The following is a 12,688-nucleotide window of genomic DNA, read 5'->3' on the forward strand; positions in this document are numbered from 1 at the left end:
TCTATATCATGTACAGATTAGAGATACCAAGGGATAAAAACATATTACTGATTCCAGTCATGTATTTCAATAGTTTAGGTTCTACCTCTAAGCAAAATTAGAGGCAAACGAATGGTATTGATAAGTCATAACCAAAAGACATTGTATGCTCAAGACTAGTAATCCGAGACATAAAATCATGAATGATGGCAATATGAACGACTTTGGAAAACTGATGGATTGAATGCGCCAATACACAAAAGGTGCCATGATCTACCTAAGGAGAGATAGTCACTCAGATCTATTCGTAACATTGACTTGCAATTCAATATGGCTCGATGTCAAATAAATATAATTTATGAACGGTGTGCAGTAGACCATCACGACATAATACCTCTAGTTTTGGACAGAAACAAATGAGAATCATGACTGCCATTAAAAAGTATAATTTTTTTGGACTCACTAAATGCTGGATGTACACAATCAAATGGCAGAAGCCAGGAAACGTTATTAAAAAAATTAATTTTGTTACATGAAAACATCCATCAACATCAAATTAATTAAGTAGTTACATGTAAATTTCTGATTCCGAAAGAGGATCCAGAATTGTTCAGTATAGTTGTGAAAAATATGATTCATGACCCATGCCGAAGATTAAATATGAATTCAGTATGTGTGAATGAAAGCAGTCCTCATAGAGCTAGCAAATATCGTGTTTAAAAGAGGCATAAACACGCGAAGGTAGATATCCTGTGTAGGCCTACACTGGTTGATCAAGAAGTCTATTTATTTATTTAACTTCACGTGTTTATCACCATCAGGTCCTCTCTCACACTGGACGAGGGCTTGACGCATACAGCAACTCTTTTCCATCATAGTTGCCTAAGAAATAACGATTTTAATGTGACAAATAGTAAAGTGCTTTCAATTTCTATAGTGAGAAGGTGAGTAAGTAGTAATGAGAATGAACTAATGAAGTTAACACAGTCAGCACTTGTACTAACTTTGCTGCTGCCACTATCAATGATAGTAATAATAATAATAATAATAATTGCAACAATATTGACAACAATAATATTAGTGGAGAATCAAAAAATAATAGGTGTATGAAATTGATGCTTTCTGATGTCACGTTTTCTAAAGGAAAAAAAATTAAGGAGACTGCACCAGCTAAGAAAGCTGGGAAATGAGGAAGGTCTTGTTGGAAAGAGCTACAGGGACAATGGTAGTCATTATTTTTCAGTTAGTAATTATGTCATAAACTGAGTGCCGATGCTGGATATGTAATTCTAATGTAGTATGGGAGGTTATTCCAGCGACTGAGGACTTCTAGAAAGTTGCTCAACAATTAAAGAGAACAGAAAGGATTTTGCTCTGATGGGAACAGGTATTTCTACTCGGTTGTTCAGACCGGAATGGTTAGGTCGAGGAGAGACATGAGCGACAATGTACGGTAATAAGACAATAGAGAAGGCAGAGGGTATGAAATCGTTGCGCTTGTATGTGCACTGCCAGGATAGCTGTGATTCTGATGGTCAGATATGATCAGAGAGCCGAGTACCACAGATATAATTAATACAGGCATTCATAACTAGTTCCAGGTGCTGTAAGCTTTCCTGAGAAATGTCTTCCAGGATAACATCTTTGTAATCAGTAATTGGAAGTATAAATATTTGTGCAAGTTTCTTTTTTAGGTCAAGAGGGAACCGCTTTTTATATTTTTGTAGGGCCTGGAAAGCTGCTGATGCACTCTTGCTCATTGTAGTTACGTGCTCAATCCAATTTACATTTTCATCTGTTATTATTTCTAGACTCTTTGCTAAAGGAGAGAAGTTTATACTTGCCCGATTTAGGGTTAAAGATGGCAAGGATTCCAAATAATTCGGCTTAATATGCCTAGCATGACCAAACAGTACCGCTTGGGTTTCGGATGGTCTGAGTTTTAATCCTATATCCTGTGCCCATTTTGATAGTGCAAATGGGTTGGTACCGAGATCCCATTATTTTGTATAGGCTCACTGACTTTCCACTTAGCTACAACTGGATGTCATCAGCGCACGTGTGGTATCTGCAATAGGACACATCATTGACATATAATGAAAATAGTATAGGTCCTAATACCAAACCCTGGGGACCTCTGATACTACCTGCCTCCACTGTGACTTCATGGTGCTGGACATGGTGCTTTGTTGGGTAGACGTCAGGTATGAACAAAACCATTGTACTGCATTTGGCGAGAAATTTTGTCTAGCAAGTAAATCGTCGAAACCTATAGTGTCAAAGGCTTTGCTGAAGTCTAAGAAGAAGTCTAAGAAGCACATGATTGTCGCCTCTTGTGCATCCATGGCAAACTTCACGTCATCTGTTACCTTAATTCAAGCAGAAACTGTGTTGCGGTGTTTACAGAAGCCTGATTGCTATTTGTCTATTTAGTTTTTTATGGCTAGGCAATTTGATAGCTGGCCTTGGACTATATGTTCTGAGGCCTCAGATAGTGCAGAAATAATTCAAAAATCTCGGTAATCAGAAGGTGCTGTGGCAACATCCCCTTTAGGTAGTGGAATAACTAGTCCCCGTTTCCAAGCCTCAGGGAAAACACTTATGGTTGGGAGTGGTTGAAGATACCTTTTATAGGGAGCAGTAGTGAGTCAATAATAAGTTTCATCATTGGGACTGTGATGCCATCGTGTCCTGTAGATGACAATCTTATTCGCATGATGGATTTTTTGACGGTATTACAAATAACATGTTTTATATAAAAAATTTCGTGGCTGCTAACGTTTACTCAAATTAGTTAATCACTTAAACTCTACTTCATTTGTAGCTCAATTGTAGTTGTGAAGTACCAGTTCAGTTCTTCAGCTGGGACAGTTGGAACAACTACAGTTTTTACTTTACCTATACCAAAACCACGCAGGTCTTTTCGCAGCACAACTGGTGTATTTCTGTTGTATGTATGGGAACGCCTGAGTTTTGCAATACAGCTTGACGGATTCTGTTCAATTTTCGCTTGTAAGCAATATGATTCTCAGGCTTGGGCGCAGTTTGTATGCACGATATGCCGCGTCTCTTGGTTTTATGAGCGGTTTTAGTTCTTCGACTAGTCAGGGTGGAGGTTCCATTCTCACTTTTCCGGTCTTTAGGGTAACATATCTGTCTTATGGTTGTGGAAATTTGACGGCAAATCCATGAAGCTTTTCGTTTATGCTCGAGAAGGGATTAAAAGACTACACTCAAATTATTTGTTGCACTTCAGTTTCATTTCAGATAAATTAATGTGCTGGAAGTCTCAGTATGTAAAGACAGTTGTAGTTTGTTTCTGTGAAATTCTAGCCAGTACTTCATACAGTATGCCACGTGGAAACATTAGCGAGCTATAAATTACTCTGTTTGGGGATTTCGTTGAAAATGTGTCTCTGAAAATGTCACACCTGTTCGTATGACGGGTGGGAGCAAGCTGAAGTACCGACACGTTTTAAAAAGAAAGTATCGGCGTTAATTTCTCACTGGGAAGACTGTTATATAGAAAATTTAGGGTAGTCATCAGCTATAATTGCATGTTCATATATCGGTTCGAGATTGGAATGAGTAGTTTTTAAACAGGAAAGCCCACCTACTTTAATAGGTTTGTGGAGGACACACATCAAATACTTTCTGTTAATGGATTTGAACCCTATGAACGTACGTATATCCCACTTGTTTGTCTTCAATACTGTTGGACGTCCGTAGCACAGTAAGTAGTAAATCAGAGTATATGTATGCCCCTACCCCATGCCCTTCGTCTGTCCATGTTTCCTGTCTAAATTTCTGGAAAATTATGATCTGTCCCAGTGCAAAGCTACTATATAAAATCGTGGTAAAACTTGTTTCACAGGTTGTAGAAGAAGTCGGTGGATATGTATGTGAAAAGTTCAGAGAAATTTGCCAGCGTTTAGAAGACTGGAGCATAATAGCCATTTTAAATTGGCACTTCGAGAAATTGCCCTGACAGTAACTGCAGAAGAAGTAAGATATCACCTAGTAGGAATATTGGCAACGTGTACCCATCGGAAACAAATAGATTACTGGAGAAATTTAAAGAAAATATGAATGATGGTGTATTTCATCAGATACGACAAGTTCGTCCAGTATTAAATTATGGGTTCAGTGAAGAGACAGTCAATGAAGTGCTTAATCGTCTGGGAGACAAATGTATTGCAATAAACCATCACACTTTAATTGAACTCAGAATGCAACCACCATGAAAAAATGGAATCGATAAACTGTATACTGAAATATTGAAAGAGATAAATTGTAATTTTGGTAAATTATGTCAACTGGTCGTTCAAAACAAACCATTGTCAATAGAAAGTCAAAAGGAGGATTCATTACAGTCCATGTGGGCAGAGGTATTTTTGGAGTAATCAGGAGTCACCAGGAGGTACCAGAAAAACATTTTTGATAAGTTTAATATTGACTGAAATACATGCCAAAAAAGAGCTTGCATTAGCACTGGTATCTACTGTAGGTGCAGCGACGTTAATACGAAGAGAGCGAACTTTTCAGTCTGCTAGTAAACTGACATTAAATGTTGCAGAAGAAGTTTTCCCAGTCTGTTATGAACTAAACTCATCTGGAAGAGGACACCTTTTAAAACAGCATAACGTAATCATTTGGGATGAATAAAAATAATGCACAAAAAGTAATTCAAAGCAGAACATAAAACATTACACGATCTCCGAGGCAATTCAGAATTAATTGGAGGTGCAATAGTTGTATTTTCTGGAGGTTTTCTGCCAACGCTTTCATTCACTACAAAATCAGCTCAGTCACATCAAATCATTACGATCTGAAGCAGTTATTTCTTTTTCCTCTAGTAAAGAAAGTACAGTTCAGAACTAATATGAGAATTCAAAATTCAGATTATAGAGAAACTAGAAATTTGGCCGAAAACCTCTTACCTGTATAACAGGCCAAATTTAACCAACAAAATAATTTACTGGTCGTTGCCAGCAGTCCCGTTAAAATAATAGATATTTATCCAAACATTGTTCAGAATCAAAGAAATTCAAATTGGTTATCAAAAGAGCGAAATGAGTAGTACGAAATGAAGTATTTGACGATATACACTTATTAATTCAAAACAAGATACTCCACGAGGGTCCACGAGGGAAGAATATATGAATCAGTCGATTCAGTGGCTGAGGAAAATGAAAGTATTGATTTTCTCTCCGAATTTTTGAATTTGTTGCGTCAGAAATTCCTTTACATGGTTTAAGATTAAAACTTGGATCACCGTTCATTTTTTTAAGAAATTTTGATTCAGCAACAGCATGTACTCGAACAAGTATGACCATAATACAGTAGTTTTGGAGTTCGCTCATATCTGCCGAATTGCAGCTTAAATTCAAAAGACTGCAAGTTCCAGTAAGATTACCATTTAGTATCATTATACATAAAGCTCAAGGTCAAACGTTAAGATGTGTTATTAATTTAAATGAATCATGCTTATTTCACGGCCAGTTATAAACTACTTTCTGTAGAGTGGAAAACCGAAACAATTTAAATAGCAACTTAATAAATAATGTATTTCATAAGCAAGAGTTATAAAAGAGGAAGTTGATTACGACTGAAATAAAATGAAGGGAATGCAAAGGTTTCTTACTCCTGGTTCTTCTGTTCTACGCTGTAGTGTCTGTGTGGTGTTATCCACTACGGTTGTGAGTATGGGTATGTTTGAAGTGATAGGTACAACGTTGTGGTGGTCACCAGAACATCTTCTGCCTCTTTTGCATCTATGCATATTTCGAGGGAAAAATTCGAGATGTTCCATAGTTCCCTGAAACGTTCTTGAATATTAATGAATGTTTTGGAATTTTCTCTAAGGTATTGTAGTGTCCTCAGTGTTACGGAAATAAAGGAATAAGTGATTAACAGAGTATTTTGTGCCAAATTGTCGTATTGCTGAACATTTAAGTGGATTTTAGAGTACTTGAAAGTATTGAAGAGTATTTTTGAACGTAAAATAATAGCATTTTTATGATTCGTACGATTTCCCAGAGCGATCTGGGATGTTCACTGAAGACACATGAAAACGAAGAACAAGTGAAATGGGTCTTTTGCAGCTTGTAGTAAATACATTTCTTTTCAAACAGAAAAACCGGAATTTGAACATAATTTTAACAAGACTCAGGGCGTTTAGTCCATTAATTTATCTTTTTTTCCGACTCTACATAATTCTACTTAATAACATAGATAACCGCTTCATTCAACGTAACATTTCTCGCTTAGTTAAGTATGAATACTGAACTGTTTGGTAGGTGTATTCGTGCTCATTTGTGATCGTAAAGGCCGGCACATAGGATGTCCGGGTGTAGGATTCAGTTTAGAGTACAAATGGTCCAATAATGTAGCATGAAAACTCAGTAATGGTCTATTCCGAAATAGTTATCCACGATGATCAACTGAGGATCCATAAGAATAGTCAAAATCGATTTTACTTCTGATCAAACGGATTATTATTGTTCACATCTGCCTTGGCCTGTTCATTGTTTCAGTTGGAATCTTCTCTCCGAGACTTAATGGAGTAGCCATGTTTCTTCTGTAATTACATAAGGACGCCAGATCCTGTGGATTGTTCTTCAGCACTTACGAACACGAATTTAGAACGTCTTTCTTCATATCTGTTGTGCAGCGAACAACTGCGACACGCATCACACACACTTTATTTCTTCACATTAGGGACAGAATATTCCTGTCAGTATAAGGCACCTACTATTTCAGCAACTGCATCATCAGTTTACCTTCTCCTACACTTAATGCAAGCTGAGAAAAGGAATTGCATCCTTCATCCAATAGTAGTTACCCCATTTTTAGTTTTCTTCTCGCTCCTCATGATCATCTGTTTTATGGTGTTTATTTGACTTTTCTTACAGTTGTTTTTAGTAAACAAACATCTTCTCATCCACATATATAAATTCAAGTTCCCTGTTCGCTTCTTTCTGTGTGTACTGGTTAATTTCAGGAACTCCTGTAGGTATTTTGATATAATTTAAACTAATAGGTAGACGGGTTTGTGAGGAATGCTTAATATATAATTTACTAAGACATCAAGTAAAATGCCTGAACTATTCTGAATTTGTCAGTCGCTGCTGTGAAAACGAGGCCATTGCCATATAGTGGAGAACTGCAGAGTTCCGCGGATCCACAGCTATGTGCAGCGCGAGGTAGCCATGGCTAAACTGAGTGCGCGCGAACGCTCTGCTTCTTTAATATAGCGAAAACAAAAGGAACGTGCATGGTGCAGTGCGGTCTGTGTGGGCGCGACTTAACGTATTTATGCATTATGTGTTTGGGCGCAACCGAAATGTAGCAGCGTTGCTCATTGGTTGTATTCGTGAATTTAAGAGGTTGTTAAAGGAGGAAACGGACTTCGGCACGATCTTCTTGACATCATAAAATTAAAGTATGGCACGGCGTTCAGAAACTCCTAGCGTATGGCTAGAGATAATTTCGACACACTTCTGTAGGTCGTTGGGGGACACATTTCGAAAAAAGACAACTGTTTAAGACTGTCTGTTTCTACTTCCCTCATATTTGCAAGTGAAGTTCGCGCCAATAATTCACTGAACGTTTTTGAACAACAGACAGTGAATTATGTAACTTCGAAGTATCGTAAGCAACTATTTGGAACAGTTTCACAGTGAACAAACACGTGAATCCAAAATCCATGGTTTTTAAATTTTATTCAAACGTAAATAATTTTCCCTGAAAGTACTTCAGCAATGGATGCGCCTTTGATTCGTTTACGCAAAGAAAGTTTCTTCAACTGCGCACCAGATGACTCAGACCTCAACCTTTCTGCTTCCCATCAGTCAAACATAGGTGCGTGCACGATTCTTTGAGTTGCAGGGCGAATAAGTTTGCCACGAAGATTCCACAAAGAATTCTGGCAATGACTCTGAACAATGATCCAGTGGGTATTAGAACTTAGAGGAGGAGTGTTGTTACATGTAGACATCAGACATGTTTCTTTCTGCTTCATCTTCTTGTATTTGTGGTCTTCGGACACGAAGCATTCTATTGCCCTCTGCTACATGATATGGTACGAATTCAAAGACATATCTAGTATCTCACACACACACATATATATATATTCTCATAGAATATCTATATTTTTTTGTACACGTGTTAATTAAATCATGATGTTTTCCCTATCGTTGTCACGTGACGCCACTCCAAACATCAGTGACATATGGAACAGAAACATTCATGCCTTCTAGGTAGCTTCCAGGCTTGCGCTGCATAAATCGTGTCATATGAAACTGAAGATATTTAATTACCTCACATTGTCCAGACAATTTTATGAATAACTCTACACAGCGGCTCGTAAACAAACCTACTGCTACACCAGAAAAGCCGTCCCACCATAGATACCTAGTGCTACACGTGAGAAACCGGAACATTTCGTTACTACTGATTACAGTTATTTATGGACACATTCACTGGTTGATTTTATCGTTTCGCAGTCCGTCATCGTTAATGACTATGTTTCAGAATGGAAACCGGTTCTTTTTATTTGCTACTTTTACAAATTTATTCCTACATTTACTCAAAATAATCGTGGAATCGCTGTCCTTTTGATGTACCGATGGTATCATTTGACTTTAAATTATTATTACTCTTACCAATTTATGTTTTTACTTACATTACTATAGCTCTTAAGAAATTATGTTTACATCAGGAAATGTTGATCCCTACTTATTTACTTGTCTGTCCATGTATTTGCTTTATTTTTAGCTACCCTTTAGCAGTTACTGAGAGATACATTTCATACGTCACTACAATGACAGGCAGACAATGATGATCATAGTTCTAATTCTGATTGATATCGGTATTGGGAAATGACTGTGTCTTTTATTGATTACTGGTTCTGTTTTTACACGATAGTGTTTCATTAATGTCCTGATGAAGCTTGTCGCTTCTTCTAGCTTATGTTCTGAATATTATTTTGTGCAATTTCCATTACATTCATTGTGATGTTCTCTGCAGGTGCTTGTCACGGAGACGAACTGATGTACTTGTTCAGATCATCGAAGCGGCCCATAGATGTTGAAGCTGGATCCGTGGAAGCGAAGACAATTAACAGAATGACGCGACTCTGGACAAATTTTGCTAAAACTGGGTACGTTAGCAATACATTTGGCACTTTAAGACGATACAGATTTTATAAAGTATCAGTTTGAAAGAAGCTTTTACGAAATTAAAATAGGTCTACAAACGTATAATATAGCCTCTTGCAACAGTTATATTTAGAATCGAATTTTTCTATATCTGGTTTACATAATAATAGGCTCCTGAGTATTCGTTTTCGATATTTCTAAGAGTGCCAAAAGTTTATTACTTTTCTTTTCATGGAACCTGCATTTTGAAGTGGAAATTTCAAATAAAATAAATACATAAAATTTATAAAACGCTAAAATTTTCAAGACAAGGAACTATTTATTTTAGTTTCAGTAAATATCGGAATTATGTCTGAAAAGAATAGAGAAATATAGATGAACCAGTTCCTCCATAAATTTCAAATTAATTTAATGTTTCGTAATAGGGCTGCGGTGTTGCAGAAGAGAATATGTGCTTGAGTCTCTTTTATTATATCCATTAACCATGGAACTGTACATTAGTACACTTGAGGAACTGGAAAAAGTAAGCCTACTAAGGTGTATTAGCAATGCGTAGCTGAGGAAGAAGTATCTAGAAACTTCTGCCGCGCGGCCCTTTTGTTATGGAAATCCGGTGGAAACGCGACCAGAGAGATCTAATTTGTGCTGTTGTCGAAGAGTGTTTGATCTCCAGTTGATGGAAAAGGTACAAAAAAAATAGTGTCATAGGAAAACCCACAGACAAAGAAAACAGTGTATGGAGTACCCATAGAGCATAAAGGAAGAATGACAAATTTAGAGAACATAATTATATCTGACATGAAGTAAGATGTACAAATGTACATGGTAGTCCATATACTATAGAAATAAAGCGTTCTCTGATAAATGGATTTATTATAAAAATATATTCTAAATGTCGGCATATGTACTACAGAATTCTGGTTTATATTAGCTGAAAGGTTCAAGCACTTCATTTGATCCAGAAACCAGGTAAGTTACTAGCCGCTTTATGTGACTGTAGAAGGGAAAGATTATATGTGCTGACAGCGACTAAAGCAAACAAATCAGGATAGAGCAGATTTTTTGTGCGTTGGTTGCGTATATACTAAAGTATTAGCAGGTATTACAAAAACGCGGAAGCTGGGCGCCATACAAACCCACAGACTGGTAACTTAGGAAGGAGATAATTAAAATCAAACGATGTGCTGAATTCTCCCTTCTATCACTGAGTTTAAGAATGTGTTTCAAGGTAACAGTTACTGACGAATAACACGCTGACTTTTGGGAAGGAATGCGAGGGCAGTTATAAATTGCTTTTGCTTGATGCTCATAGGCGATAGTTTTTGATTTCTGATTCTCAGAATACTTCCGTATTGCACAAAGAGCAACGCGTGTTGATAACACACTTGTATTCGGTGTACAGTGACTGTGTGTGCATGGTATGTCGTGCAGTGTATATTTAGGAATCCATAAGGCAACCTTTACTGAGAAAGTTAGACGTGTAGATAATTTCAGGTGCTCAACTCATGACTGGCTCGCAAAAACCATGAATTTCAGTGTACTTCATTGATACCAGATGAAGCATTTATAATTGTTTTTCAACTTTCCTCTATCGTATAAATCTCTGTTTGTCATTTATAATATTTTAGTTATGGCATTACATGTTTTTATTTATGAGTATTACTTTCCCTATAAATTTTTGCACTTAAATTTTGGGTTCTCTTTAACTTTTCCTTAAAAAGACGGAGCTCAGTTACACCATCACAATTTCAAGAAACATATATGCATCAGTACAGAAATGACGTGAACAATAAATGTTGAGGTACTGACCGAATTTAATGTGACTGCTATGATAACGAACTGCCAACGATCAACATTCGCTCATTTTCTTGTCCTGCTTCAGTACGTTAGACTACCTACCGCTGGCACAATTCAGGGGCAGGATCTAAACACTGGAGTTTCTTTTATTTCAGATTTTATACTCATACCATAGTTCTACTTACAGTGAATTAAAAACTGTAAAATAGTGTTCAGGTGGCTAATTGTGTTAACTTTATTCTTCTTATATCAAGAGCACGTGAGTAATAGATATCTATGGTTACGATGATTGCAACTTTTAGACTGAAAAGTTTGTAGCACAATGATAGGCCACGGCGGCTCCTTTCGAATCGTTCCATCGTTGCTTGCGTATCGTTGGTTCGCTGCCCTGCCGTGTGGCTAGGTAGCTCTCCAGGATACTGGTGGCGGGGGGGGGGGGGGGGGGGGGGGGGGGTAAGCTAAGCGAGGGAAAGTTGGTGCAGCGGCAGTGAGGCGATTGCAGCGGCCGTGGGAAGATCGTGTACGGGGAAGCGTGGGTAGTTGGCCGTGCTCCACTCTGGTCATAGCTTTGCGGTCTGTGGGGGCTGGCGGCATTTTGCAGTCGTCACTATCCCGCTGCTTACATGTTGACCTACGGGCTCAATTGATTTTTGGAGCCTTTCTTTTGTCCACTGAAACCGTATTAGCGGGGAATGAAGCCGTCCTCCTGGAAGGGAAGCTATTATTGTTCCGACCTCTGGATCCTAAGCTAAGCGAGGGAAAGTTGGTGCAGCGGCAGTGAGGCGATTGCAGCGGCCGTGGGAAGATCGTGTACGGGGAAGCGTGGGTAGTTGGCCGTGCTCCACTCTGGTCATAGCTTTGCGGTCTGTGGGGGCTGGCAGCATTTTGCAGTCGTCACTATCCCGCTGCTTACATGTTGACCTACGGGCTCAATTGATTTTTGGAGCCTTTCTTTTGTCCACTGAAACCGTATTAGCGGGGAATGAAGCCGTCCTCCTGGAAGGGAAGCTATTATTGTTCCGACCTCTGGATCCTAGCCATTGTAATTTTTTCCTTCCCGCTATTGTATTGCCAGCGTGGTTGAGAGCTGGCCTGAGATTGTATTTTAAATGACTGCATTCACCTGCTTTGGATCCAGCTATGTGTAATGAGATATTTTTTAAGTTTGCATGTGAGGGATTTGTTTTAAGTTCATGCATTTATTTGTATTGGAATTTGATGGAAAGCTTGGTGTGTTCTAGTATTGCTCACGTGGACGGCTAAGTTTAAACTTCAGTTACGTTACTGGTCCGTTGTTCCGTTGGGTATATCTGATCTGCTATTTAATCTTGGGCTCACTGCTGGAACTGTAAGCTATTGAAGCCTAATTTTCCTTGTTTCAAGTTATGGAATTTTACGTGTACCATGCTGCGCAGCAATGCAAGTTTTGGTGATGCATATTTGTGATGTAGCTAATTTTTTCTTGCAAATTATGTAAGATTTCGGCACATTTCTTGTGCTGTCTAGTCATCAGATCAATTGCATTTTATCGTGTTTGTAAGCTTATCCTTGTTATTGAGGATTCAAGGCCTGATATCTTTTTGTGAGATTGCTTCAGTCTGCTTCAGTCCAAAGGGTACTGGCCTAGTACAAGGTTTTTTCTTAAGAAATTTAATACTTAGACGGCAGCTCAAATTTGGTCTACCTTCCTGTGCAGTTAACGTGTGTTTTCCCTCTTGTATCTCGTCTTATCTTTTGTATCCTACGTCCGC

At 38.1% G+C, this 12,688-nt stretch overlaps 1 protein-coding gene across 1 annotated transcript in view; it reads left to right on the forward strand.

The window, feature by feature from the left end:
- The window catches only part of LOC124777679 (esterase FE4-like), a 68,004-nt gene that overhangs the window by 54,786 nt on the left and 530 nt on the right, over positions 1 to 12,688 (forward strand). The window contains exon 8 of the mRNA XM_047253156.1: positions 9,010 to 9,142. Within this exon, the coding sequence (XP_047109112.1) occupies positions 9,010 to 9,142 (133 nt within the window). The remainder of the gene's footprint in view (positions 1 to 9,009; positions 9,143 to 12,688) is intronic.

Source organism: Schistocerca piceifrons, chromosome 2 (genome assembly GCF_021461385.2).
Source record: "Schistocerca piceifrons isolate TAMUIC-IGC-003096 chromosome 2, iqSchPice1.1, whole genome shotgun sequence".
Taxonomy (NCBI): Eukaryota; Metazoa; Arthropoda; class Insecta; order Orthoptera; family Acrididae; genus Schistocerca; species Schistocerca piceifrons.